We start from the raw sequence: 24,565 nt of genomic DNA, 5'->3' as shown, positions 1-24,565 counted from the left end.
TAGCAATGCCGCCTAAATTGTTCAGCCCGGCTTTGCATCAGCAACCTTAGTTTACCGCTCGTGTTGTCTGTTCGGATGGCTCCAGAACTCCAGCCCGCATGGATTCCCACCTGAGGCCTGTGGTCCTGTGCTTTTTGCCTGTTTTGTCTGCTGTTCACAATCCCCTTGCTTGTATCCTTGAAAAGTTGGGATAAGTTTATCCGGTTGAGGCTTGAAATTCTCCGGGCAGTGGGCACATTTGGCATTTTGAGAGCGTGTCATGGGCACTCTCACAAAATGGCTGCCATGGCAGGGCATGTCCTGTCACAAAAAAATCATTTCCCAGAAGGGGAAAGAAAAGTAATTGGAAGAAAAGTACCTCGCCAAAGAGCCTAAGTACAAGGCAGAGATAGAATCTGAGTGCCGAGACATGTAAACTGCTCTTTCGAACCCAAAGAGCAGGGATCAGTGCTTTGCTTGAGAGCATGGCAAGGACTCAGTTACAAAAATATTTAAAAAAAAAATCTGAAGAAAGGAAGTTAAAATCAGGATGGGCGGAAGGTTAGTGAGAGCAAAGAGAAGTGGTCTTGGAGACATTGGCATGGAGGTTCCAGCCTTAGGAATTTATTCTTCAAGGACTTGCCTCTGGGCGTGTGTTTTTCCTGGAGCGCCTGGAGTAAAAGCTGTGTCCGTCAGCACACACCCTGACACATTTGCACACATGTGCAGGGGGAACCTTTAGAAGCATGCCTCTGAGACGTTTAGAAATGGCTTGTGCATGACAGTGGTCCTGACGTCATGGGTTGAGTCTGCATATGTGAATCAAATTATTTATTTATTTATTTATTTAAGCATTTTTATCCCGCCATTCAGCCAAAAAAGGCGCTCACGGCGGCTTACAAAAAAGTATTTCTTGACAGTCCCTGCCCACAGGCTTACAATCTAAAAGACATGGCACAAAAGGAAAGGGGATTGGGAGGGAGGAGGAGAAGGAGGAGGGGGTGGAAAGGAAAGGAAATTCAGGCACTACAATCTTAGTTCAACTCAGAGAAACGGGATGGCGAGGGAAGGAGTCCCCGCTCGTAGAAAAGTGCCTGGGTGCCACTTCCAGATGCTAAACGTTTTGAACGTCGATTCCCAGCATTCCTGACCATTGGGCCGTGCTGGAAGGGGCTGATGGGATTTGTAGTCTCCCCCCCCTCTCCAACCCCCCCTAAAGAGCTACTTTCTGCCCAACACCAAGGAGGATGAAAGCTTTTTCTGCACCCCAAAAAACCACAAGGCCCTGTTGTAAACCGCCCAGAGAGCTTCGGCTGGGGGGCGGTATATAAATGTAATAAATAAAATAAAATAAAATAAATAAAGTGTGCCGGAGGAAGCGTGCATAATCACTAAAGTGCCGTGGTGCTTGGACATTTTTATTTTATTTTTTAAAAAACCCATCTCAACGCAACTTGCTCACTCTTTGAATCGATTTCCGTCGTAAAAGCGCATGCCGTTTCCCGCGAATTTTGCATAGGCTTACAGCTGGTTGTCGTTTTGCCAACGCGGGCGCGCCGTGACGCCGTGGGGTTGGCTCCTAAACGTTTTAAAATGTCTGTGGCATTTTACAGAATAACGGCAAGAACAAAGGCAAGGTCCCCGCCCTGAGGAACGTGCAATCTACGATTCGACCCGGGTGTTAGAGAGAGGGGTGGAAGGTGGACGTGAACACATGCGGCTAGGTTGCACTGAGAAAAAAAATGAGTTATGGGTGAAGGATTGGAAGGAAAAGAGAGAGGTGGCGTCATGCAAGGGTTACGGGTTCCAGGCATACGGGGCAGCAAGGGATAGTGGGCAGAGTTGTTTAAGTGACCAGGAGATCTCTGGGAGGAAGTTCAAGGTATAAAAGTCAGCAAGGGAGAATGGGCAGGGTTAGTCAAGAGAGCTAGAGATCTAGGGCACTCTGGGAGGGTCCTGGGCGTAAGGGGCAGCAATGGGGAGACATTTAAAAGGGTAAGAGGCTTGCTGAGGATGGTAAAGTTGCAGGAACCAGGGCCTCAAGAGGGCTAAAAAATGGAAGTAAGATAGGGTGACCCTATGGAAAGGAGGGCAGGGCTCCTGTAACTTTAATGGTTGTATAGAAAAGGAGACTTCAGCCAGTGTCCTATGTATGCCTGCAGCACCTGGTGAAATTCCTTCCTTATCCCAGCAGTGAAAGCTGCAGGAGCCCTGCCCTCTTTTGCATCTAGTCACTCTAGTACAGCTCCTGCAGCTTTCACTGTTGGGATGACGAGGGAATTTCGCCAGGTGCTGCAGGCATACCAATGGCAGCTGCTGAAATTGCCTTTTCAATACAGTTGTTAAAGATACAGGAGCCCTGTCCTCCTTTCCATGGGGTCACCCTAAGTTAGAGCAGTGGAAGATGTTTTCTGAGTACAGAGTCCGCTAAGGTCGGGTGACTCCATTTAAGAAGCTCCCGAGTTCTACCTGGCCGTCGTTGAAACCAGGTGGCTTTCCCTCCCTCCCTCCCTCCCTGCCTCCCCCACCCCACCCCCCTCCAGCCACACTTCCACGCGAGCGGTTTCTGTTTTAGCTCAAAGCTGGCGTTAACGATCCCAGATGCCGAGTTTGAACACTTTCCCTTTTGATGGAGCCGTTTAAAGAAGGCGATAAAGTATGCCTAACTAGGCTGGGGATATTTCAGCTGCTCGGTGGTGTGTGCGTTTGGGTTTAAGTGGATTCTCCCAATTTTCCTCAGCACTCCCCAAGCCTCCAGGGACGCCCATCGTGACGGAGACCACTGCAACCAGTATAACCATCACCTGGGACTCGGGGAACCCCGACCCCGTGTCCTATTACGTCATCGAGTACAAGTCAAAGAGCCAAGATGGTCCGTACCAAATCAAAGAGGACATCACCACCACGCGTTACAGCATCGGGGGGCTCAGCCCCAACTCCGAGTACGAAATCTGGGTGTCGGCGGTCAACACGATTGGACAGGGCTCCCCCAGCGACTCCGTGGTGACCCGCACCGGAGAGCAGGCGCCCGCCAGCGCCCCTCGGAACGTCCAGGGGCGGATGCTGAGCGCCTCGACCATGATCATTCAGTGGGAAGACCCCGTGGAACCCAATGGCCAGATCCGCGGCTACCGAGTCTACTACACCATGGAGCCGGACCAGCCCGTCAGCAACTGGCAGAAGCACAACGTGGATGACAGCCTCTTGACCACCGTTAGCAGCCTCCTAGAGCAAGAAACCTACACCGTGCGGGTCCTGGCCTTCACTTCCGTGGGGGACGGGCCGCTCTCGGATCCCATCCAAGTGAAGACGCAACAAGGAGGTAAGACCTCGTCTGGAGGTCCTGGGGCAGAAAGCTTTGCGGCACACCTGCTCTCTGGGTGCCACATGGACGCGATGGCCAGGATTCTTCCGGGGGGCGCGGTCACCAGTGGTTCATTGTCAGTTACCAGCACTACCATGCTGGACAGGGTGTAGCGGTACCATGTGAGTAAGGGAGGGGACTCTTCCATTGCTCTGCGAATCTGTACGGACTCTGTATTTTGCATTCGTAAAGTACATAGAATCATAGAGTCATAGAATAACAGAGTTGGAAGGGGCCTACAAGGCCATCGAGTCCAACCCCCTGCTCAATGCAGGAATCCACCCTAAAGCATCCCTGACAGATGCTTGTCCAGCTGCCTCTTGAAGGCCTCTAGTGTGGGAGAGCCCACAACCTCCCTAGGTAACTGGTTCCATTGTCGCACTGCTCTAACAGTCAGGAAGTTTTTCCCGATGTCCAGCTGGAATCTGGCTTCCTTTAACTTGAGCCCGTTATTCCGTCTCCTGCACTCTGGGAGGATCGAGAAGAGATCTGGGCCCTCCTCTGTGGGACAACCTTTTAAGTATTTGAAGACTGCTATCATGTCTCCTCTCAATCTTCTCTTCTCCAAGCTAAACATGCCCAATTCTTTCAGTCTCCCTTCATAGGGCTTTGTTTCCAGACCCCTGATCATCCTGGCTGCCATAGCCTGTAATGTCCTCCGTCAAAGCAGTCATTGTTCTCCGACATCCTTGAAGAACTAGGCAGGTCCCGTCCACCCAAAAAATTGTTGTAAAAATCCTTGTGAGTTGCCAGCAATGGTCTTGCATTATGAAGGTAAATCCTGCCCTCTATAGCCACCCGCGACTGCTGTACATTTGCTGGTTTTCAGGCATTTGCACATCCTTTTCGCCATTCTGAACATCCTTTTGTTGCAAGACCCACTTGTGTTTCGCGTTCCTGGTTATTCCTGGTTATTCCGGTTTCTTTCCTAGATGCTCATTTGTTCGTTAATGTCACCTGCTCTTTACGCTGAAGAGGGGATGTCTACATACTACTCGTTTACATAGTATGTGTCCCCAGGCGGAGGAGTCCTGCTGTTTAATTTTAAAATGTCACGAAAATTTGTAAAAACAAAAAATCGATTAGCCAAGTGTATTTAACAAACAAACCAACCAGCAAAGAACAATATCTAAAGACAGAAGTACATGTTAAAATCTTGCCCTAATTTATGGAAGAAGATAGACTTCCCTATCTAGCTTTTTGCCCTGGTGCTAAAAGCCATCATGTTGCAGAAGCCATCACTCAGTGTATGAATGAATCCTAGAATCATAGAATAGTAGCGTAGGAAGGGGCTTATGAGGCCATCGAGTCCAACCCCCTGCTGAATGCAGGAATCCACCTTAAAGCATCCCTGCCTCTTGAAGGCCTCTAGTGTGGGAGAGACCACCACCTCCCTAGGTAACTGGTTCCATTGTCGTGCTGCTCTAACAGTCAGGAAGTTTTTCCTGATGTCCAGCCGGAATCGGGCTTCCTGTCACTTGAGCCCATTATTCCGTGTCCTGCACTCTGGGAGGATCGAGAAGAGATCAAAAACATCAGGTGGACGCAGCACGTAGACAGAGTGGAAACTTACAACCTTCTGTTTTGCTGAGATAATAAATGGCAGTATCCAGTGGTATTCCTGCACGGAGTATAGAATCATAGAATAGCAGAGTTGGAAGGGGCCTCTAAGGCCATCGAGTCCAACCCCCTGCTCAGTGCAGGAATCCACCTTCAAGCATCCCTGACAGATGCTTGTCCAGCTGCCTCTTGAAGGCCTCTAGTGTGGGAGAGCCCACCACCTCCCTACATCACTGATTCCATTGTCGTACTGCTCTAACAGTCAGGAATGACAGAACTTGAGTGTTGAGTTGTCTTCTGCTTCGCCTTCATCCCCTCTTACCTTCCACATCTCCCGGGTCTTTCCTCCCCGCCTACCTTCCTCAGTTCCTGGGCAACCCATGAATTTCAGAGCTGAAGCTAAGAGTGAAAGCAGTATCCTGTTGACCTGGAGTCCCCCTCGCCAGGACATTATATTGAAGTACGAGCTCCTTTACAAAGAAGTCACCAACAAGCAGGGAACACCAGAGGTAAGCTGTTGTCTGCTTTTTTCCTTCACAGCTCGAGTCCCAAGAACTGAGCCAATTGCAAGAAAATGGGGAGGGGGGCGCGGTGCCTGCTCACACCTCTGTTCTTTGGTTTGGGTTTGATCACGTGTTCTCTTTGCCTCACTAACACCCCCCCGCCCTGCCTTTCTGCAGTTTTTGAAGACCTTTGACCCTGTGACCTCGTACACTGTGAGAGACCTGACGCCCAACACAGAGTATGTCTTCCAGTTGGCCGCTCGCTCTTCGTTTGGTCTTGGGGCCCCCACCCCGGAGGTCAGAGAACGCACACGGCAGTCTAGTAGGTGCCATTTTTTCTTTCCTAAAAATTCTCTGAGGGGAGCAGAGACGGGGAAGAGACGCAAAAGTTGGGCGCCAAGACGCGGAACGGTGGCAGGGAGAGGGACAGAGGGCGGCACGTTTTCACTTGGTGTTTCCCGTGCCACTTGATCCGAGAAGTTACGTTCCGTCCATGTGGTGTGTCTCTGTTGGCGGGGCTGCACAGCCGATAAGGAAGGCATCGCCTGGTTTATCGCACGGCGCTTGTTCTGAGTTGATGCTCAAGTTGCATTCCCTCCAGATGCGCTCACGGGCTCCTAGCGCTCACAGTCAGAAGGCGTTGTGGGGCTATTCCGCTTTTTCTTAATGGGTTTTCCATGGGAAGGTACAAGTGGAAGACACCCACCCACACACCCATAAAATTCTGTGGACGATGCAGAGCCGTGAATGCGATAAAAGCCATGTCTGGAAGCACCCATGGTGTCTGTGTGTGCATGTGTGTCAGAGCGAAGGGTGGTAAGAGACGGTGAGTCCGAGTTCTGACCACACAGCCGCCATGCATGGCTGTGCTTGGTTCATCACATGACGTTGAATCGGAGGGTCAGCTTCGCTCCTCAACTTCAGTTCAGTCCGAATGTGCTCGTGGTGTGTGCATGTCTGGGAACGAGGTGTGGAGAAGCGAGCGACCGTGCTTTCAAAGGCATGGGCATCCCGAAAGAAACAGGAGCTATATTTCCCAAAGGAAATTGGTTTTGTTTATCCTGGAAATCGGGTGGGTTGATTCTTAACCCAGTAGACCCCCAAATCAGATTGTCACCCAGTTTCAGCCCGCGTAATGCCCCAGGCCGTATTAAGCTGACGGCCAAACCTCTAAGAAGGTTCGGCGGAAATACAAGCGGAAGTCTCGCAGAGGTCATGGCACCGAAGAGAGTAACTGGCGTGAGTAGGGGATGGATTTTATGAACGTTGGAGGAGCAGGATGAGTGTGGGGGGGAGCAACTTTTAGTAAATCATCATCATAACGATGTCATATTTTTGGAGGTCAGATTTCCCATTGCTCCTACCTCCCACCCCACCCCACTTTCTTTCCCACAATGCATTGTTCATGAGTAAGCTCCGTAGCCTTTCAGAGAAAGGCAGGCTTCCCCCTCGCCCCCCCCCCCCCCACCTGAGTGGCAGCAGACATGGAGAATAATAATATCACCAGGACGTAAAACTGGTGCTCGTTTTAGTTTAATGGATTGTCTCCCTTCACAGTTTCCCCGGGGATATTTCCAGTTCCTGGCCGGCAATATCTCTCAACCTGGGCTTTGTTTAAAAAACAAATTCGAAAGAATGGGTCGTTTTCGTCGTCGTTTTACCTCCCTCCTTTCGTTCTCCCTTTTCGGTTTTCCTTTCTTTTTTCGTTGTCGTACCAACCGCATGATTGGCTGTACGAGGCTGTTCTCTGTGTTTTCTCTGTCTTCTCTCATCTTTACTGTAAAGAACTCGGCCACAGTTTCGGAGTAGCCGCAAGCAGGACGGGTTCGGGGCGGAGGGGCGCGTGAGTGGGAACGGCTGGTCCTTCCCACCCACTCGCCCCCAGGAAATCCTTAACACGATCGTGAGATGCTTTTGTTTCCCCTTTACTGTCTCTCCCTTCCTCAAGCTGGTGCACCCCAGATGTGCTGGACCACAACTCCCATAATCCCCAGCCACTGCAAAGCATCTGGAGTGCATCCGCTTTTCGAAGGCTGCCGTCTCTAATGGTCGTTGATTCTTTCCCATCGACTCCGTTTTCTCTTTGGCTCAATTTAGAGGAGCATCTATTTTATTTTGTTTTCCTCTCTCGTCCCAGTTTTTGCCTTTTATGTAGAAGCTTCTGTGCAAGGTGGCTCCAGGACAGTTTTCCGCAACCTGGCGTCCTCCAGATCTTTGCGGACCACACCTTCCATTATCCCTGACCATAAGGGCTCACGGGGTGGGTGTGTAATCCCAAACATCTGGAGTTGGCCCAGTTTGGCGAAGGTCGATCTAGACTGATGCAATTCCGGTGTAACTTATAACATGGGATGATGCAAAAAGTCTCAGGTCCTGGAGAATAAATCTGGTGCTTGCTGTCAGGATTGAGAACCTGTCTTATCTTCAGCAAGGGTTACTGGGCAGGATTAGTAATGAAATAAGTAAGTAAAACTTCATTTGTGTAGCGCTTTTCAGCCAGAGATACTCAAAACGATCCATAAAACTTAGAACAGAAACGTAAAGTAAAATTCAAAGGCTGTATAATTTCTACTGTGTTACACGTTACAGTATATAACCAGGAGTAGGTAGACTTGATGGATCTATTATGAGTGTTTGTTTACTAGCCCTTCAAGGTCCACCATCCAGATCCATCCAGATCCAAAATGGTGGCCTGTGTGGATGGACATTTCTGTACTCTTAGAATTAAGGACCAGGGTGCCTCTGAGGACATGTTCTGCCCAAGAATTCGTTTTCAGTACCAGAACAGGACTCACAGACCTTCTACACACGCAAGATTCACACCTGGTTTTCCCCAGAGTTTTCTTCAATAGCGCAAAAGAAGAGAGAAGCCATCAGGATTCTCTAGGCTACACACTAACCCACACTCATTGGTTGAGTGTGCGTTGTGTTGAACCGTGGGTTGTTTGTTGAACCGTCATTTAACATGTTGTCCGAATGTCCGTAGGGTGACTTGTTAAGCACCCTGGACAACCCAGCAACACATCATGGGTCCTCAAGAACTTTTCTTGTTCAAGAAAATAAGCCACTCAGCACCACCCTGTGGACGTTCAGACAACACGTGAACCCATGTTCCAACAAGCAACCCACGTTTCAACAACTCCCAATCAACTATTGAGTGTGGTCTAGTGTATTGTCTGAACAGTAAGATTGTGTTGCTGCCATCATTAAGCAATCGGAAGTTGGAAACTCTTGCCAAGCTAATGCAAATCAACCATCGATCCAAATCTATCTGCTTCCTACTGTTGGTATATAATATATATACTGCGTTAGCAGGCATTCCCTCCTTCCTGGGAACTGTAGGTCTGCATAGGAGGCTAACATACCACACACACAGAAGACCGTTCAGAAGACACCTTAAACCATGGCTTTAACTATGGTGGTTAATCCAGAAAGCCAGGCCGTGTTCAGAAGACCGCTTTAACCACAGTGAATAAGGTGTTGTTGTTTTTTGCTTTATTCACCATGGTTAAAACCATGGCTTAAGGTGTCTTCTGAACACAAGCCAGCTTTCAGGCTTAACCACCGTGGTTAAAGCCATGGTTTACGGTGTCTTCTGAATGGGGCCATCGTGTATAGGAAAAGGAAAGGAACCTCTAGTGCAAGCACTGAGTCATTACTGACTCTTGGAGGGACGCCAGCTTTCGCTGACGTTTTCTTGGCAGGCCTTATAGCGGGGTGGTTCGCCGTTGCCTTCCCCGGCCGTGATTACCTTTCCCCCAGCTAACTGGGTACTCATTTTACCGACCTCGGGAGGATGGAAGGCTGAGTCGACCCGAGCCGGCTGCCTGAAACCAGCTTCCGCTGGGATCGAACTCAGGCCGTGGGGAGAGTTTCCGCTGCAGAAACTGCTGCTTTCTTCCTTCCTTTTTGGGCATCATTTGCTGCTGAAAACCGTAAGCAACAGATAAGAAAAGCTTTTGTTTCGTTTTGTTGGGTGCGTGTGCAAATCATTAACTTCTGATGCGATTGAAAACTCGCAAACCCTTCTGCATTGGCGCAAACTGTGTGTCTCGTCACAACGGCGATCTTTCTTCACTTTTCACCCCCATGGCAATGAACGGCAGCTCTATCTTTGACAGTGAAGGCCAGGGCCAGTGATGGTAAGTTGCCCTCACTTGTTCCAAGGCGTAGCGCATTACTTTCCCTATAGGGAATGAATGGCTACCATTTGTTTACACGGGAGAAAGCCAAAGGGTGCTCCATTGGGACAAAAAGGTTAAACCCGCTCGCTGGTGTCACGAGCCATTCAGGACCCAGCCAGCCGCTCTCTGCACGGTCCCACCCCTTCATTTGCATAGCCCCACCCCTTAGTCTCTCGGTCATGCTGGAGTGTGACGGAGCGTTGCCAAGTCAGACAACTTCGGCAAGTGGGTTTTACATCGCTCTGTCCTCACTGGAAGTCACTCCAGGAATTCCAGTCGCCTTGCTCGGATTCATCCGGTGAAATCTCGGAATAAATAAATGTATATTTATTTTTGCATCCTCCCTACTTATAACTGCCATCCAACCACGGCTGGCCCGGCGACGCCTCGATGCATCAGAATATCTGGCCCACATTTTTGCGGGGAGTTCTCCGGTCCATTTGGAGACCTTAAACCTTTGCTATTTGGGGAGTGTGGGAGGAATGCTACTTCTCCGTTACATGTTTAATTTTCATATATGTATATATGAAAGCGCAAAAAAATAAAAATAAATTAAGATCCTTTCCCCCCCCCCCCCGAGGAGGGAGGTTCTAGGTGTGTTTGCTCTGGTTGGCCATGATGACTGAATGTTGGTCCGTTTTTTCTAATGTGGTGTTGGGTTCTCCCCCCACCCCCCACCCCGCCCCCATTAAACCGAAAGGGTCATTGGTAAAATGAGGAGGGTGGAGAGCTGCTAATCTTTTGGTCCAGTTCTTGATGCCTTAAAGGAGAGGGGGGGGACTCCCCCACCCCAACTAGAAGAGAGTGATGGTTTCTCTGGGCCCATCCCAGTTCGTCTGCATGTGCCCCGTGGAGAGATCTGTATTCTTATCCTGTCCCACCCCTTGTATTTTGGGTTGGTTTTGTAAAAGAAAAAATAAATACAAAAACGCCTAAGTTTGGGCAAAGGGGTGGGAGATCGCCAACGCGTCTTTCTCTTCTTCTCTCTCTCTCTCTTTTCTTCTCTTTCTTTCTTTCTCATTAATTAGTTCAGGGAGGATTTGCTTCCCGACTGAACGAAACAATCTGGGGAAGGGGCTTTGTACAGTGGTCTTGTAACATAGTGAAAACACCTTTTTTGTTTGTTTCCTGGCTGGCTGCTGGAGGAACGTGTTCAAATTCTTCCCTGATCCTGGTGGCATTCTTCGGCGTTCAGACCTCCCAGCTCGGGGTTTGGGGGGGGGGCGGCTTTTTGTGTGTCTCTCTTTTTCTTTTTGTCCTATGCAGCCCCCCCCCCCTCCATACAGCTCCCCCTAGCCTACTCCATGGCGAGTTTTTTTCTTTTCTCTCTCCTCTCTCTCTCTCTCTCTCTCTCCTCTTTTTTCTTGTCCATTTGCTGGCATGTCTATCAGAATGCATGGATGCTGTGTCCGAGAAAACCTTGTTCGATTCAGCAGGATTTTCCCTCTTCTTTCTGTCTCTCTCTCTGGGCATATCTGCATGGGGTATTCTTCAGAAAGATGAAATTCCCTTCCCCAGAACATTCAAGCCCTGCAGACATTCTAACCAAGTTAGGGAGAAGAGATAGACCTGACATTTTAAGAGGATCAGACATTCTGATGGCCCTTCTGTTTCCCCTGAAATGCACTTATATTTTGTTGTTGTACCATCGTGGAGTGAGCTCTGAAATTACTGCTTCTGCAGGTATTCAGCGTAGGTTCAGCCTGACACAAAAGCAAAACACACCCATCTTTTGCTGCCCAGAGCAAGGTCTTCGAGGATTTTTTTTATTTGTAAGGTTATTACTATTGTTTTGAAAAATGAAAGGCAAATGAAATGCATGGATGCATAAACATTGATATGCCTCTTTTTTTAAATTAAAAAAAAAAAACCAAATTAATAAATAAATCCCTGTTTCACCTGATGCACAGAGAGGACTCGCTTATCAGTCCAGAATTTTGATTTCCTTTGCCGATGTACCAGTGCTTGGTGTATATTAGCAAAGCCAGGTTCGCACTGAGGGTGAAAAATATGCTGGGGTCACTCCCGTGTGCGGATGATAATAATAATACAATAATAATAATAATAATAATAATAATAATAATAATAATAATAGTAATATCCCGCCTCCCTCCAGATCGAGGTGGGAACAACATAAAATACAAAAATATTGTTCCTTCTCCTTGCTTCCTTGAAGAGGGCAGGTGAACAGACAGCCACAGCAGAGAGCAGCCACGGGGCTAGGAGACACCAGGGATTATCAGTGGAGTGTGTGTGTCCTCATGGGGGGCTGGGGGGGGGGCGTTACGGGCCTCCCCAGGTGCCTGCCAAAGCCATCCCTGGATCGTTGCAAAAATACAATGTCTGTCTTCACACACGGAAGACTTCCCCCACGTTTCTGATATAGCGCTAACCCTCCTGTCTTAGAAGCAGGGGTTTCTTGTATGCAGATACGCCCTTTTCTTTCTCCCCATGGTTTCATGGCGCCCACCCCTTTTTCTCTGCACGTCCTCCCATCCTTGCACCGCTTCCTGCTTGAGAGATTTCCCCCCATGCTGCCACAAGTGTGCATGTTTGGCCCGCGTTCCTTTCCCAAACTGCCCCTTCGCTGCATGAGGACAACATTTCCACAGCACTTTCTGCTGCTCTCTCAGGGTGGCAGTCCTGAGCATCAACCCCCCAAGAGTTGTGTGTTTTTATTTTTAAAAAAAATCCATTAAACTAAAGGTAAAGTATTATTTTTTGATCTTGAAAGAAGTCTGTCTTTAACTCTTCAAGTACCAGAGACAATAGACGCGGAGGCCTGGAGAGAATTTGGAACTCTTAGCAAGGAGACAAAACAGTTCAGATCAGAGAGGGGTTTTTTGGGGTGGGGGGGTGGCAGAGATAATTTGAAGGACGTATTACCGCCTCTAACTTTATAGTAAAAGCAGCAGATTTGTTGTTGCTGTGTAGTTAGTTTCTTTTTAAAAAACCAATCAATGTTTTACGTTCGATGTTTTGGAAACATCTTAAACCTATAACTCAGATTTGCAGGGAAGGGCAGAGAACGCGGAAGGAAGAAAGAAAAAGAACTCCATTGTAAAATGGAGCTTTTGACTCTATTGAATACATTTTTTTAAAGTTATTTCTTATTTAGGGCTGTAGGTTGCCTTCTTTATTTTATGTTTTAATAGCCAGTGACCTCGAGTGGCTGTATCCAAAGTCTGTGGTACCTAAAGGGTTAAAAAAAAAAGCACATGTCTCCTTGAAACAAAAGCTCAGTAAGTGGCCGTTCTTGAGGCTTGGACAGTCAACTTGTAGAGCATGTAAAAGCGTGCGCAAGGTGAGTACTGGCTGGTCTCAAGCGGATTCACAAATACAGTCCAACCTGTCGCCTCTCCCGTACGGCCCTACACCTCTCTCTGGCACTCACCTGCACGCACCTGCTCTGCACGCATGCTTTTCCTTCTCCTGGCGGTCTCCAAAACCCCAGTCGGAAAGAGGGCACTGCCGGATGCCGCATGGGCGAACCTGGGGTCGGGGGGGGGGAGGGAAAAGGCTCCTAGGTCTTTCAAAGGGGGGTTACGCACGCACACACGCACCTCCACCTGAATCCAGACAGGTTGGGCTGGATTGTGAAGGGAACTCCATGCGCGTCCTCTCGACAGCAACGAGGTAGCCGTCTCCACGCAGATGGCACACGGTCCAGAAAAGTACGCGCTGCGGTTCTTCTGCCTCTTCCCCCCCCCCTTTTTGCTTAGACAGAGAGAGAGAGAGTACAATAAACTCTTTCGCCCGACCTCTTTCCCCGCTCCAACCCCTAGCCCACGTTTACTCTTTCTCCACCCCGCTCGGAAAGGAAGGGGTTTCACACAGCACATCCCAATGTTGGAGTTTAATAAGGGTGAGTGTGCACACTGCTCTCCCGGGCAGCGGAAAGCAAGCCGAACCAAAGTTATCCAAGGGAGTGTGGTTTTTTGTTTTTGACTGGGGCTGGAAATTTACTATTTTTTATTTTATTTTTAGTACTGAATGTCTGATGTGGCTTTCAGGCACAGGATACCAAAGGGGTAGGTGAGGCTGGGTCATACTCTGCAGTGGGTTTCTTTGGGGGTTTAGCTATCCAAAGAAGACGTGGACACTCTTTTAAGCTTTGGAGAGGGGGGATACAGGGCAGCGTTTGGCCAGCTTCCCTGGCGGCGAACCGGAATTAAAAATTGAGAATTCCTCCTCCTAAAAGGACATAGGAAAACTGTACTGGATCAGACCCCAAGAACTTCCGAAGAGCCCTGCTGGATCAGACCAAGGGTCCATCTAGTCCAGCAAACTGTTCACACAGTGACAAACCAGACGACTATTATCCTGTTTCCAACCACGGCCTCTGGGATGTTAATGTGAACCCTGCAAGTAGGGCATGAGTCTCCCAAGCAACTGAGATTCAAGAGGTAGACTTCTCCTGGATTTGGAGGCTTCGTAAAGCCATGGAAACCAGTGGCAACAAATTATATAAAATGATTGCATCTTATGTGAAGAGGCCATTTCTTTTGTCCATCCTGAATCTACTTCCTGTTAGTTTCATGGGATGCTTCTCACGCACACAGACACACACACACACACACACAGAGACTCTAATATTATACAAGAAAGATTTTTAAAAAAAAACTAGGGAGTATATATTTATTACACTTTCAGACCACCCAATAATCAGACTTCTCTAGGCGATGTCCGGGTAAATTTAAAACATAAACTACAAATCAACAATGTTAAAAAGAACGGCACATCATAAAACGCAAGATAAAATCAGTGCAGTGCATAAAACTTAAGTGAAACTAGCTGCAAAATAAAACAGCCGATGATCTAAAAGCACTAAAGCAATACTTAACAAGGCTAGGAGAATAAAAAGGGCTTCACCTGGCACTGGAAAGACCATAATCTAAGTGCCAAGTGAGCCTCTTTGGCAAGTGTTCAAGAGATAGGGTGCCACCACTGAACAGGCCCCGTCTCGGTGGCATCTGGACTGAAGCGAGATTTTGAAACGCTGCAAAACCAGAGCCCGCTTCACATCGAAGTGGTAGATTTGTGTCTGGACTGTACCACTTTGAACTGCAGGGGGGAGGGAGGCTGACAGGATTGAAATGCTCATCAAAGGGGGGGGTGAGAAATTCATTTGGTTCGCATTTTGATAAGAATTTACACTTCCCAAATCACTATACAAACCAGAACACATTGATTTATAGTTAGCCTTTAGCATTCACACTTTTTATAATTTTGTGATGCAGTTATTTGGGGTGGGGAGAATGTACTAAAATGCATATAACAGGGGAAACGGTGCACGCAAACGTATATATTGGGGGAAATATATTTCTAATAAGCATTTAAAAAGCAAAATAAAAGTCTGCATTAGACAAAAATGCATGCAATTGCATGCACCCAGCTGGAGTGCCTCAATTCGTACTTGGAATTTTGCTGAATAAACTATGTATTTCTAGCCAGGGGGATATATTGTTCAATAAAGTAGGTAGTCTGAAGCAAGGGAATTAATAAAATATTGGAGAATGAGGCAATAATAGCATGCAGGTAATCATAAAACACTTGACACTTGGCAACCTTAAGGCCTCCAACTGGGTGCTTGTATGTGGGTGATGACTAGGCCACAACAAGATACCTGAGGCTGAGATAAAAATGCTAAAATAGTAATAAAACAACGGACACTTGGCAACTCTACGCCCTCAAGCCAGGTGCTTACATGTGGCTGACGACTAGGCCTCAACAAGATACCTGAGCATAAGGTAAAATGCTAAGGTAGGGTGACCATATGAAAAGGAGGACAGGGCTCCTGTATCTTTTGTATATATGGAGAACCTGGTGAAATTCCCTCTTCATCACAACTGTTAAAGCTGCCCTCTTTTAAATCTGGTCACTCTAACATAGCTCCTGCACTTTAACTGTTGTGATGAAGAGGGAATTTCACCAGGTTCTCCATATATACAAATGACACCTGCAGAAATTCCCTTTTCTATGCAACTGTTAAAGATACAGGAGCCCGGTCCTCCTTTTCATAGGGTCACCCTAGACCGTGCCCAGGAAGATTCCCATGGGCCTTACTTCTGAGTAGATATACATACATGTATAGGATTGCACATCCTGTCAATATTTATTAATTTATTAATATTAGGGTGACCCTATGAAAAGGAGGACGGGGCTCCTGTATCTTTAACAGTTGCACAGAAAAGGGAATTTCAGGAGGTGTCATTTGTATATATGGAGAACCTGATGAAATTCCCTCTTCATCACAACTGTTAAAGCTGCCCTCTTTTAAATCTGGTCACTCTAACATAGCTCCTGCACTTTAACAGTTGTGATGAAGAGGAAATTTCACCAGGTGTGACATGCATACAAATGACACCTGCTGAAATTCCCTTTTCTATGCAACTGTTAAAGATACAGGAGCCCCGTCCTCCTTTTCATAGGGTCACCCTAATTAATATTCCAATGCCACCTGGTCCTGGTTCAAAAACCCTGCAGAGGCCTGCTGTTACCCAAAATCTCAGATCCCAGGAGAGCAACCAAAATGGGAAATGCCTTCTCACTGCTGGAGAAACCGTGTGTTAGAGCAATGTGCAGAAACCCATCACGAGCCTGACCTCGCCTCTATAGAGCCGAATGACCCTAGTGCTCTCGTAAGAAAGTCTAATAAAGTTAGCCGTTGCGGAAGGTAGGTAAAAAAAAAAAAAAACACACAGACGACGAGGACTCTGGAAGGATTTGCTTTATGTTTTATGTATACTTTGAGGGATTATTATTATTTTGTTGCAATTGTTATTCCCCTTCTTTTGGTTTGGTTTGGTTTTTTTAAGCAGCAGCTTGGTTTTATCGTTAATTTTGTTTGCTTTGCAACCCTATCAGTTTCGCTTGAAATACTCTCTTTTATTTTTGACTGGCTGGCAGAGAGGTTGACGAACGTTACTCCTTGGGGGGCAGTGTGGGGTGGGGATGCTGATGGAGTAAGCCTATGCGGCAGGGTCTTGCTATTTACTGTGTTATCTGTACAGCACCATGTACATCGATGGTGCTATATAAATAAATAATAATAATAATAATAATAATAACAGAGTTGGAAGGGGCCTACAAGGCCATCTAGTCCAACCCCCTGCTCAATGCAGGAATCCACCCTAAAGCATCCCTGACAGAGGGCTATCCAGCTGCCTCTTGAATGCCCCTAGTGTGGGAGAGCCCACAACCTCCCTAGGTCACTGATTCCACCGTCGCACTGCTCTAACAGTCAGGAAGTTTTTCCTGATGTCCAGCCGGAATCTGGCTTCCTTTAACTTGAGCCCCTTATTCCGTGTGCTGCACTCTGGGAAGATCGAGAAGAGATCCTGTCCCTCCTCTGTGTGACAACGTTTTAAGTATTTGAAGACTGCTCTCATGTCTCCCCTCAATCTTCTCTTCTCCAGGCTAAACATGCCCAGTTCTTTCAGTCTCTCTTCATAGGGCTTTGTTTCCAGACCCCTGATCATCCGGGTTGCCCTGGATTTTAACTGGATTGCTCAAGAGAGCTACATTTTATTAAAAAGGCACTTGTGGCATGACAATGCCATAGGCTGTGAAGATATATGAAAACAAGAGGGGGAGAATATCCCCCCCCATCCCCCTCAAAAAACAAATTCCCTTCCGTCAAATCCCACTAATACAGGGGGACATCTCTTTTTTGCAGGGGACAAAAGAGAATTCCCTTCAGAGGACTGGATTTTGTTAGCGGCGACTATTTTCTGACTGCAAACCTAACTTCTTGCAATGCTCATTGCTGGAAGGAGAGACAATATAACATCCTTAGAATTTTAAACTTCATCCTATACTTTACTCAAAAGTAGCTCCTACCAACCCTAGTGAAATATGCCTCCTTAACTTCTTCTTTTTTTAGTTTTAGCTGCTCTTTTCCATATCAAATATTCAGATTCTAAATACATATTGAACCCACAACGCCGGCTTCCAGATGAGTTTTTAGCCAAGCAAAATAATGTGGAAGCCCATTTTTGCCGCGCTCAATCCGTTTCCTCGATCCGGTTCTTTTTCTGCCCTCTGAGTTAGATGCAAGTGTCTACATGTTTAAAAATATAATTTTTTGCTGTCTACAAGGGGCGCGAATGCTGCATTTTAGTTCCAGCTTTTCTGTAGGCAGGGCGAAAGAGAACCGAACCTTAAATTTGTCCCCGCTAAAGCAATTGGAACAAAAGTACATGGAATTGAACAAAAGAACAGCATTTTCTGGAGATTTAACACTAACCAAAAATATAGGAGGCGACAGAAGTGATCAAACTGGCCATAATTCAGAGGCACGTTATAAGCAAGACAGTGGCTTAATTTTTGTTCAGGCCTCTCTCATCCCCCTTGGGCTGTTTTCATGCTATTCGTTTAAACAATTTGTATGCCCCTTTAATAAAACTCAAGGCCGTCTACACGAGGATAGATTTGTTTGTTTTTAAACCACCACAGCAACAACATAAACATAAAATCGCAATTGAAATTAAGATTCTAACCCCATGCCCGGAGAGTTGGTGTGTAAGCAGTTCTCTTGCACATGTGCGCAGCAACTCATTCGTAGTCAGCGGAGAAAAAATTAAAACCATCCCCTTTTCAAATGGTAGCTGCTCCTGAGTTGAAAAGACAATGCCATGGTATGTGGGTACAACTTCTAACACCCCTGCGAGGATCCATTTGTTCTTTTCTTGGATGGCTAGCCGAAGCTCTCTGGACGGTTTACAAAGCTTAAAACACGGACTTCAATTCCCAGAAGCCCCTAACGGCGTGGCCAATGCTCAGGAATGCTGGTAGTTGAAGTCCAGGACATCTGGAGGTCTACTATCTGCCCCACCCCGTTCTAGAACCCTATTCTACTGCTCTTTGCAGATGTGGCGTTCACATGCACCAAAAGCGGCAGAACCTTCCAAAGAGAAAAATGCCCCAAATTCCCAGAAAATCCGCCAACCGTCTCGACTCACTGCAGATTGGGTCGGGCGCCGCAGAAATGAAATGAAATCTGGGCAGCCGAGCCTAGGAAAACCCAAAACGAATTTCTCTGACACCCCTGCTCGGTGGTTACGTAGTTCTGTTGGCTGAAAGTAATTCTGTTGGTCCTGCTAAACGACTCCCCCTCAGTTTTCAGGCTATACCCAGTTGAGAAAGGATCTATTTTAAGGCTTGAGACAGGATCCCTTCCTGCCTGTGGAGCTACTCAGAGAGTCCACACACTGTGAGCATGTCTACACCATCGCTACTGGGCCAGGTTGAAGGTTCTTGTACTTGTGTACAAAGCCCTAAACAACTTGGGACCAGGATACCTGAGAGAGCGCCTTCTCCCTTTACCAACCTGCCCGGTCCCTGAGGTCATCCGAGGGCCTGCTCCTGGTGGGTCCACCTAGATCCATCCTCCGATTGGAATCCACCAGGGGAAGAGCCTTCAGCGTGGTGGCCCCCCTCCTGTGGAACTCCCTGCCTCTGGAGGTCAGACAGGCTCCAACCTTGTACTCCTTTCGGCACCTCCTGAAAACATCTTTATTCCAAGAAGCCTTTCTTTAACATGCAGCCTTGGATCTCTGTGTTGTTTTAAATTCTGTTTCAACTGTTTTTATTCTGTTTTTATTTTCATTTTACCTTGTACACCGCTCCGAAATTTTTTCAATGAGGAGCGGTATATAAATATTCTAAATAAATAAATAAATAAATAGGTTCGTGGACTTACCTGCTTCTGCAATACTCCCCCAGCGTCTTGATGGCCGCATGACGCCCCACCGTTTTTTTAAAAAACAAAACAAGTAAGAACAGCTCCCCACCCCGATGGGCACGGATTTCCCCCTCGCAGCTCCGTGCCCATTTTAAGTGCCCCACTACTCATGGAGAGGACGGGACGACCCGGGAGCAGTGGCCACATGCTCCTCAGCATGGTCCCAGATATCCTGGGGAAAGTCCCTGGTCATCTCGGGTTGCCCCCAGGATCCCCTGTACGTCACTTGGACACACTGGGACGATCCAGGGACTACCCCTGGATATAGGGCTGGTGTAGACATACTCCGTATATTCAGGACTCTCTTCCACGTGTGCAGAATTGCAGGAGGCAAACAGGCCTTTATCCATGTGACAGCTGCCTCCATTAGCTTTTCGGAATATGAAGGAAATTCCAGCTTTTATGTGAATGTTTCGAGGAAGATCTCTTCCTTGGAGAACTCGCTCCTCTCCCCACAAAATAGAACAATCCATGTAGATGAGCAATCCCGGCGTCGCTTCCGACGTCGACGCTGCTCCAAAAGCAGTAGCCGAGGATGTGATGTCACGAGCCGCCCTGTGCGGCTGCAGCTGCCAAGGAGAGAGGCCCTCCGCTAGCCCGCCCTAACTCTGGGTCTCTTCGTTTGCTTTGTAAGATTTGCGTTGCGATTTTTTCCCTTGCTTTTTTTCCCGTTGCTTCTTCGTTTCCTTTTGTTTTAAATTCAAAAGAAAGCGGATTTTATTTATTTTCCTTTTTAAATTTTATCTTCCTAAACCAAATTTTTGTATGTTTTGTTTTAGATTTTTTTGTTATCATTTTTTCTTTTTTTCTTTTATCTTTCCCATCTTTTGTTGTTTTCTTCCCCCATCCTCCTCTCCCACTTCTCCCTCTCCATCTCTTCTCCCCTGCCCCATGAACTTTCCCCTGCTGCTACCCATAGAACCGTCTGCCCCCCCTCAAGACGTAAAATGTGTCAGCACCAGATCCACGGCCATTCTGGTAAGTTGGCGGCCACCTCCAGCCGAAAGCCAAAATGGCGTCTTGGATAGATATAGCGTCCGCTATCGAGCCCTGGACACGGAGGACACGGAGCCGAAAGTGGTCAACGACATTCCCCCAACAACCAACCAGATCCTCTTGGAAGCACTGGAGAAGTGGACGGAATACCGCATCACCGTGGTGGCACACACAATGATGGGGCCAGGCCCTGAAAGTTTGCCGGTCGTCGTCCGTACTGACGAGGATGGTAATAGTTTTTTCTTGGCATTCCCATCTTTTCTCCTGAGCGTATTGCAGAGGCGCTGCTAAATGCCGTGCAGAGATATGCAGAAGGCGGGGAGGGCCTTTAAGGCAGGGGGGCTGGGGTGGGGTGGGTGCTTGGAGGCACCATTCCAGTGGTGGGCGGGGCCAAGATACCAAAGATGCCAGCCGATTGGTGGGGGGGAGGGGTCGTCCAGGAAACCCCCGAGGGCCGGATTTGGCCCCCAGGTTTTAAGCTTCTGCACCCCAATTTTATGATACCTGTGACACACTTTTAACGTTAAGTGACATGCGGAGAAAGAAGGACAAAATGAAGGCACTATTTAGGAAGCACTTCTCCAAGTCATGTAGACGTGGCACACTTTCATGTTAATATGTAACATCAATGTGCGCTTTACTTTCCCGCTAAATGCATTACGCCACCCCGTCAAGGTGGTGCGTCCCAAATTCAGGACACTTGTGGCATTCACTCCGGCTCCCTCTGAAAAGATTTATTTTCTAGCATGTGTAAAAGGAACGATTGCACTCCCGTTTCTGTGTGATTTGGCTCGAGACGAGCCCAGAGCAGCGGCTTGTGCAGGAACACGCAGCGTGTTCTGAGAGTAATTTGTCCGGCGTCTCTCCGTCGGGAGTGGTCACTTCTTACCCAATGCAGCAACCGGTCTACTTCCCTCTTGGTTGGGTGTTGGGTGGGTTTCCAGTGGCCCTTTATTTATTTTAGAATGCCGTATGTCTTGCACGCACTGCCAAAGGCATGGCACTCTGAAACAATGTGTATAATATATTAAATATAAAACAATTGCAGTGCAAACGTCCCTGGAACAATAAAAATGACTGCATTAGGATTTAGGGGCACATTTTCGTTGTAGTCTATAGAGCCATCTTGAGACACGTTCCTTTTCCTGAGGAGGTGTGTAGCACCACACACATACACACACAATGGGCCTCTTCATAAGACACCTTAAACCCTGGTGGTTAAGCCGGAAAGCCGGGCTGTGTCCAGAAGACACCTTAAACCACAGCTTTAACTATGACGAATAAAGCAAAAAAGCCTTATTCACCAGGGTTAAAGCCATGGTCTAAGGTGTCTTCTGAACATGGCCTGGCTTTCTGGCTTAACCACCAGGGTTAAAGCCATGGTCTAAGGTGTCTTCTGAACACGGCCTGGCTTTCTGGCTTAACCACCAGGGTTAAAGCCATGGTCTAAGGTGTCTTCTGAACACGGCCTGGCTTTCTGGCTTAACCACCAGGGTTAAAGCCATGGTCTAAGGTGTCTTCTGAACACGGCCTGGCTTTCTGGCTTAACCACCAGGGTTAAAGCCATGGTCTAAGGTGTCTTCTGAACATGGCCTGACTTTCTTGCTTAACCACCAGGGTTAAAGCCATGGTTTAAGGTGTCTTCTGAACATGGCCTGACTTTCTTGCTTAACCACCAGGGTTAAAGCCATGGTTTAAGGTGTCTTCTGAACATGGCCTGGCTTTCTGGCTTAACCACCAGGGTTAAAGCCATGGTCTAAGGTGTCTTCTGAACACAGCCTGGCTTTCTGGCTTAACCACCAGGGTTAAAGCCATGGTTTAAGGTGACTTCTGAACACGGCCTGGCTTTCTGGCTTAATCACCAGGGTTAAAGCCATGGTTTAAGGTGTCTTCTGAACACCTCCTGGCTTAACCACCAGGGTTAAAGCCATGGTCTAAGGTGTCTTCTGAACACAGCCTGGCTTTCTGGCTTAAGCACCAGGGTTAAAGCCATGGTCTAAGGTGTCTTCTGAACACGGCCTGGCTTTCTGGCTTAACCACCAGGGTTTAAGCCATGGTTTAAGGTGTCTTCTGAACAGTTTTTCAGTTAAGCAATCCGGGGTCCTCTTAGATTGATGGAACGCCCACGTGCACGCGTACATTGAGCGTGCCACATGCCCGGGTACAAATGCTGACAAAATCTAGCCCTCAATTGCTGGAAAGCTGGCAAATACCTGTAGGTAGGAGGAAGCTATATACCTGCCGGTTACTCAGGACTGGGTCTCTGGGATCACCTGACTTCTTGGTACATTTTGAAGCGCAAGCGGTCATCGGGATAAGCCCCATAGTCCCACAGTCATGCAAACAAGGAGAGTCCGAAATGCAGGCAGTTGCGCTTCTCCATGTACCGTGTGCTTGTCTGTACTACAACGCACCAAAGAGCATAATCCCCAATTTATGCTGTTTTGCTGACAGTCATAGAATTGTGAGCTGGCAAAAAACAGCGTTGGTTTGGACTTTGGATGCAGCGATTTCATGAGAAAGTGAACGAAAGGGGAGCGTGTCCCCAAACGTCATAAGACCACCAGGTCCAGATTTTCCAGGAGTTTCTTTTCCCAGCACCAGGGGGGCACAATCTCACAATCGCCACTCTGTGGTGAATATGGTTCACCACAGCAGTTGCTCTGGCTTACGTTGACGTGCAAATCCCGTACAGCGTAGGTTGTTCCCATTGTTTAACAAACCACACACAACCCCAAACAGCCCATGGGTTGTTTACCATGGCAACAAGCCACCCTCATTTTGTTTACCATAGCAACACGCCGCCCTCGCCAGGATCTTCACATCACAATCGCCCGCCGCTTGAATATTCACAATGGCCGCCGACACGCACCACAACCCACTGTGGGTTATTTAAGCCCTGGTGGGCGGCGGCGACCGTGGAAACCAGTCCATGGGCTGTTCTGAGGCGATTTGTTCACCACCACCACAACTCACTCTGGCCAGCTTTGAGTGATTTGGTAAACAGTGTCGGCGAGGGTTATTAACGCAATTGGGCTGGCCTGCGTCCATCACGCACAGCACGCCTTGTTAGCCACCAGCTGGTCCTGCAAAACAACCCTTGATCTCCAAAGTCAACAACAGAGTTTGAGCAGTTTTGATCTCCACCAGCAGCGCGTCTGTTGTAACGCTGACGCATCTTCCTTACCCATTCAAGGGCCACCCCAAGACACGTTGCTTTGCAAGAGGGATGGCTCACGGCATTACTTCGTTGCTGGGCAAATCGATCCTTTCTCGATTTGCTAAATTCAGAGGCAACACGGAAGCGTGAGCAGGGCGGTAGATAAGATCCCCGTCATTTCTGCTGATCAAAAAGTCCCAGTGTTTCAACCCTTTGAGTCCGGGCTCCGCTATGTAATTGGCTGGGACCAGGAGGATTCCGGGTGACCGCGATAATATCCCAGCTTAAATTGCCGGCAAAATCCTCTCCTTTAATCAGGCGCCTTGAGAGCTCAGGCAGTGGGAACCATCCTGTGAGATGGACTTTCCACTGGCATCCGTTGGCATCTACCATACAGGCAGCAAGATATGCCACGGGGTTATGGCCCTTTAGAAAAGAGAATCGAGGTCCTGCAAGCTGAATTCTGTGACTTGCCTTAAGCGAAGCACAATTGCATAATCTCTCTTGGCCGTCCTCCTTTGATTCTGCAATATTTATTTATTACTACAATTATACACTGGCTTTTCCCCTCCTTGCAACCTGGACAAACATCTGTCAGGGATGCTTTAGGGTGGATTCCTGCATTGAGCAGGGGGTTGGACTCAATGGCCTTGTAGGCCCCTTCCAACTCTGCTATTCTATGATTCTATGATTCTTCCCAAGACATTTTTAAGATGTGAGCCCAGGAACTATTGTCCTACAACTCTTTTGCATGCGGCCAGCAAATTACAGGTGAGGCACTTTCCAACTCTGCTATTCTATGATTCTATGATCAGGAAAAACTTCCTGACTGTTAGAGCGGTACGACAATGGAACCAGTTACCTAGGGAGGTTGTGGGCTATCCCACCCTAGAGGCCTTCAAGAGGCAGCTGGACAAGCATCTGTCAGGGATGCTTTAGGGTGGATTCCTGCATTGAGCAGGGGGTTGGACTCGATGGCCTTGTAGGCCCCTTCCAACTCTGCTATTCTATGATTCTATGTACCGAAGGCAGCTTCCATTCCATTTTAGCCTCACCCCAACCCTGTGAGGTAGA

At 47.9% G+C, this 24,565-nt stretch overlaps 1 protein-coding gene across 1 annotated transcript in view; it reads left to right on the top strand.

Moving 5' to 3' along the window:
* Window positions 1-24,565, top strand: part of PTPRS (protein tyrosine phosphatase receptor type S) — a 219,968-nt gene that overhangs the window by 122,608 nt on the left and 72,795 nt on the right. Inside the window, exons 8-11 of the mRNA XM_063147033.1 lie at window positions 2,720-3,301; window positions 5,270-5,412; window positions 5,584-5,728; window positions 20,255-20,560. Of these exons, the coding sequence (XP_063003103.1) occupies window positions 2,720-3,301; window positions 5,270-5,412; window positions 5,584-5,728; window positions 20,255-20,560 (1,176 nt within the window). The remainder of the gene's footprint in view (window positions 1-2,719; window positions 3,302-5,269; window positions 5,413-5,583; window positions 5,729-20,254; window positions 20,561-24,565) is intronic.

This window comes from Elgaria multicarinata, chromosome 23, assembly GCF_023053635.1.
Source record: "Elgaria multicarinata webbii isolate HBS135686 ecotype San Diego chromosome 23, rElgMul1.1.pri, whole genome shotgun sequence".
Classification (NCBI taxonomy): Eukaryota; Metazoa; Chordata; class Lepidosauria; order Squamata; family Anguidae; genus Elgaria; species Elgaria multicarinata.
The sequence above is the reverse complement of the archived record's forward strand: the minus strand, read 5'-3'. Positions and strand labels throughout refer to the sequence as shown.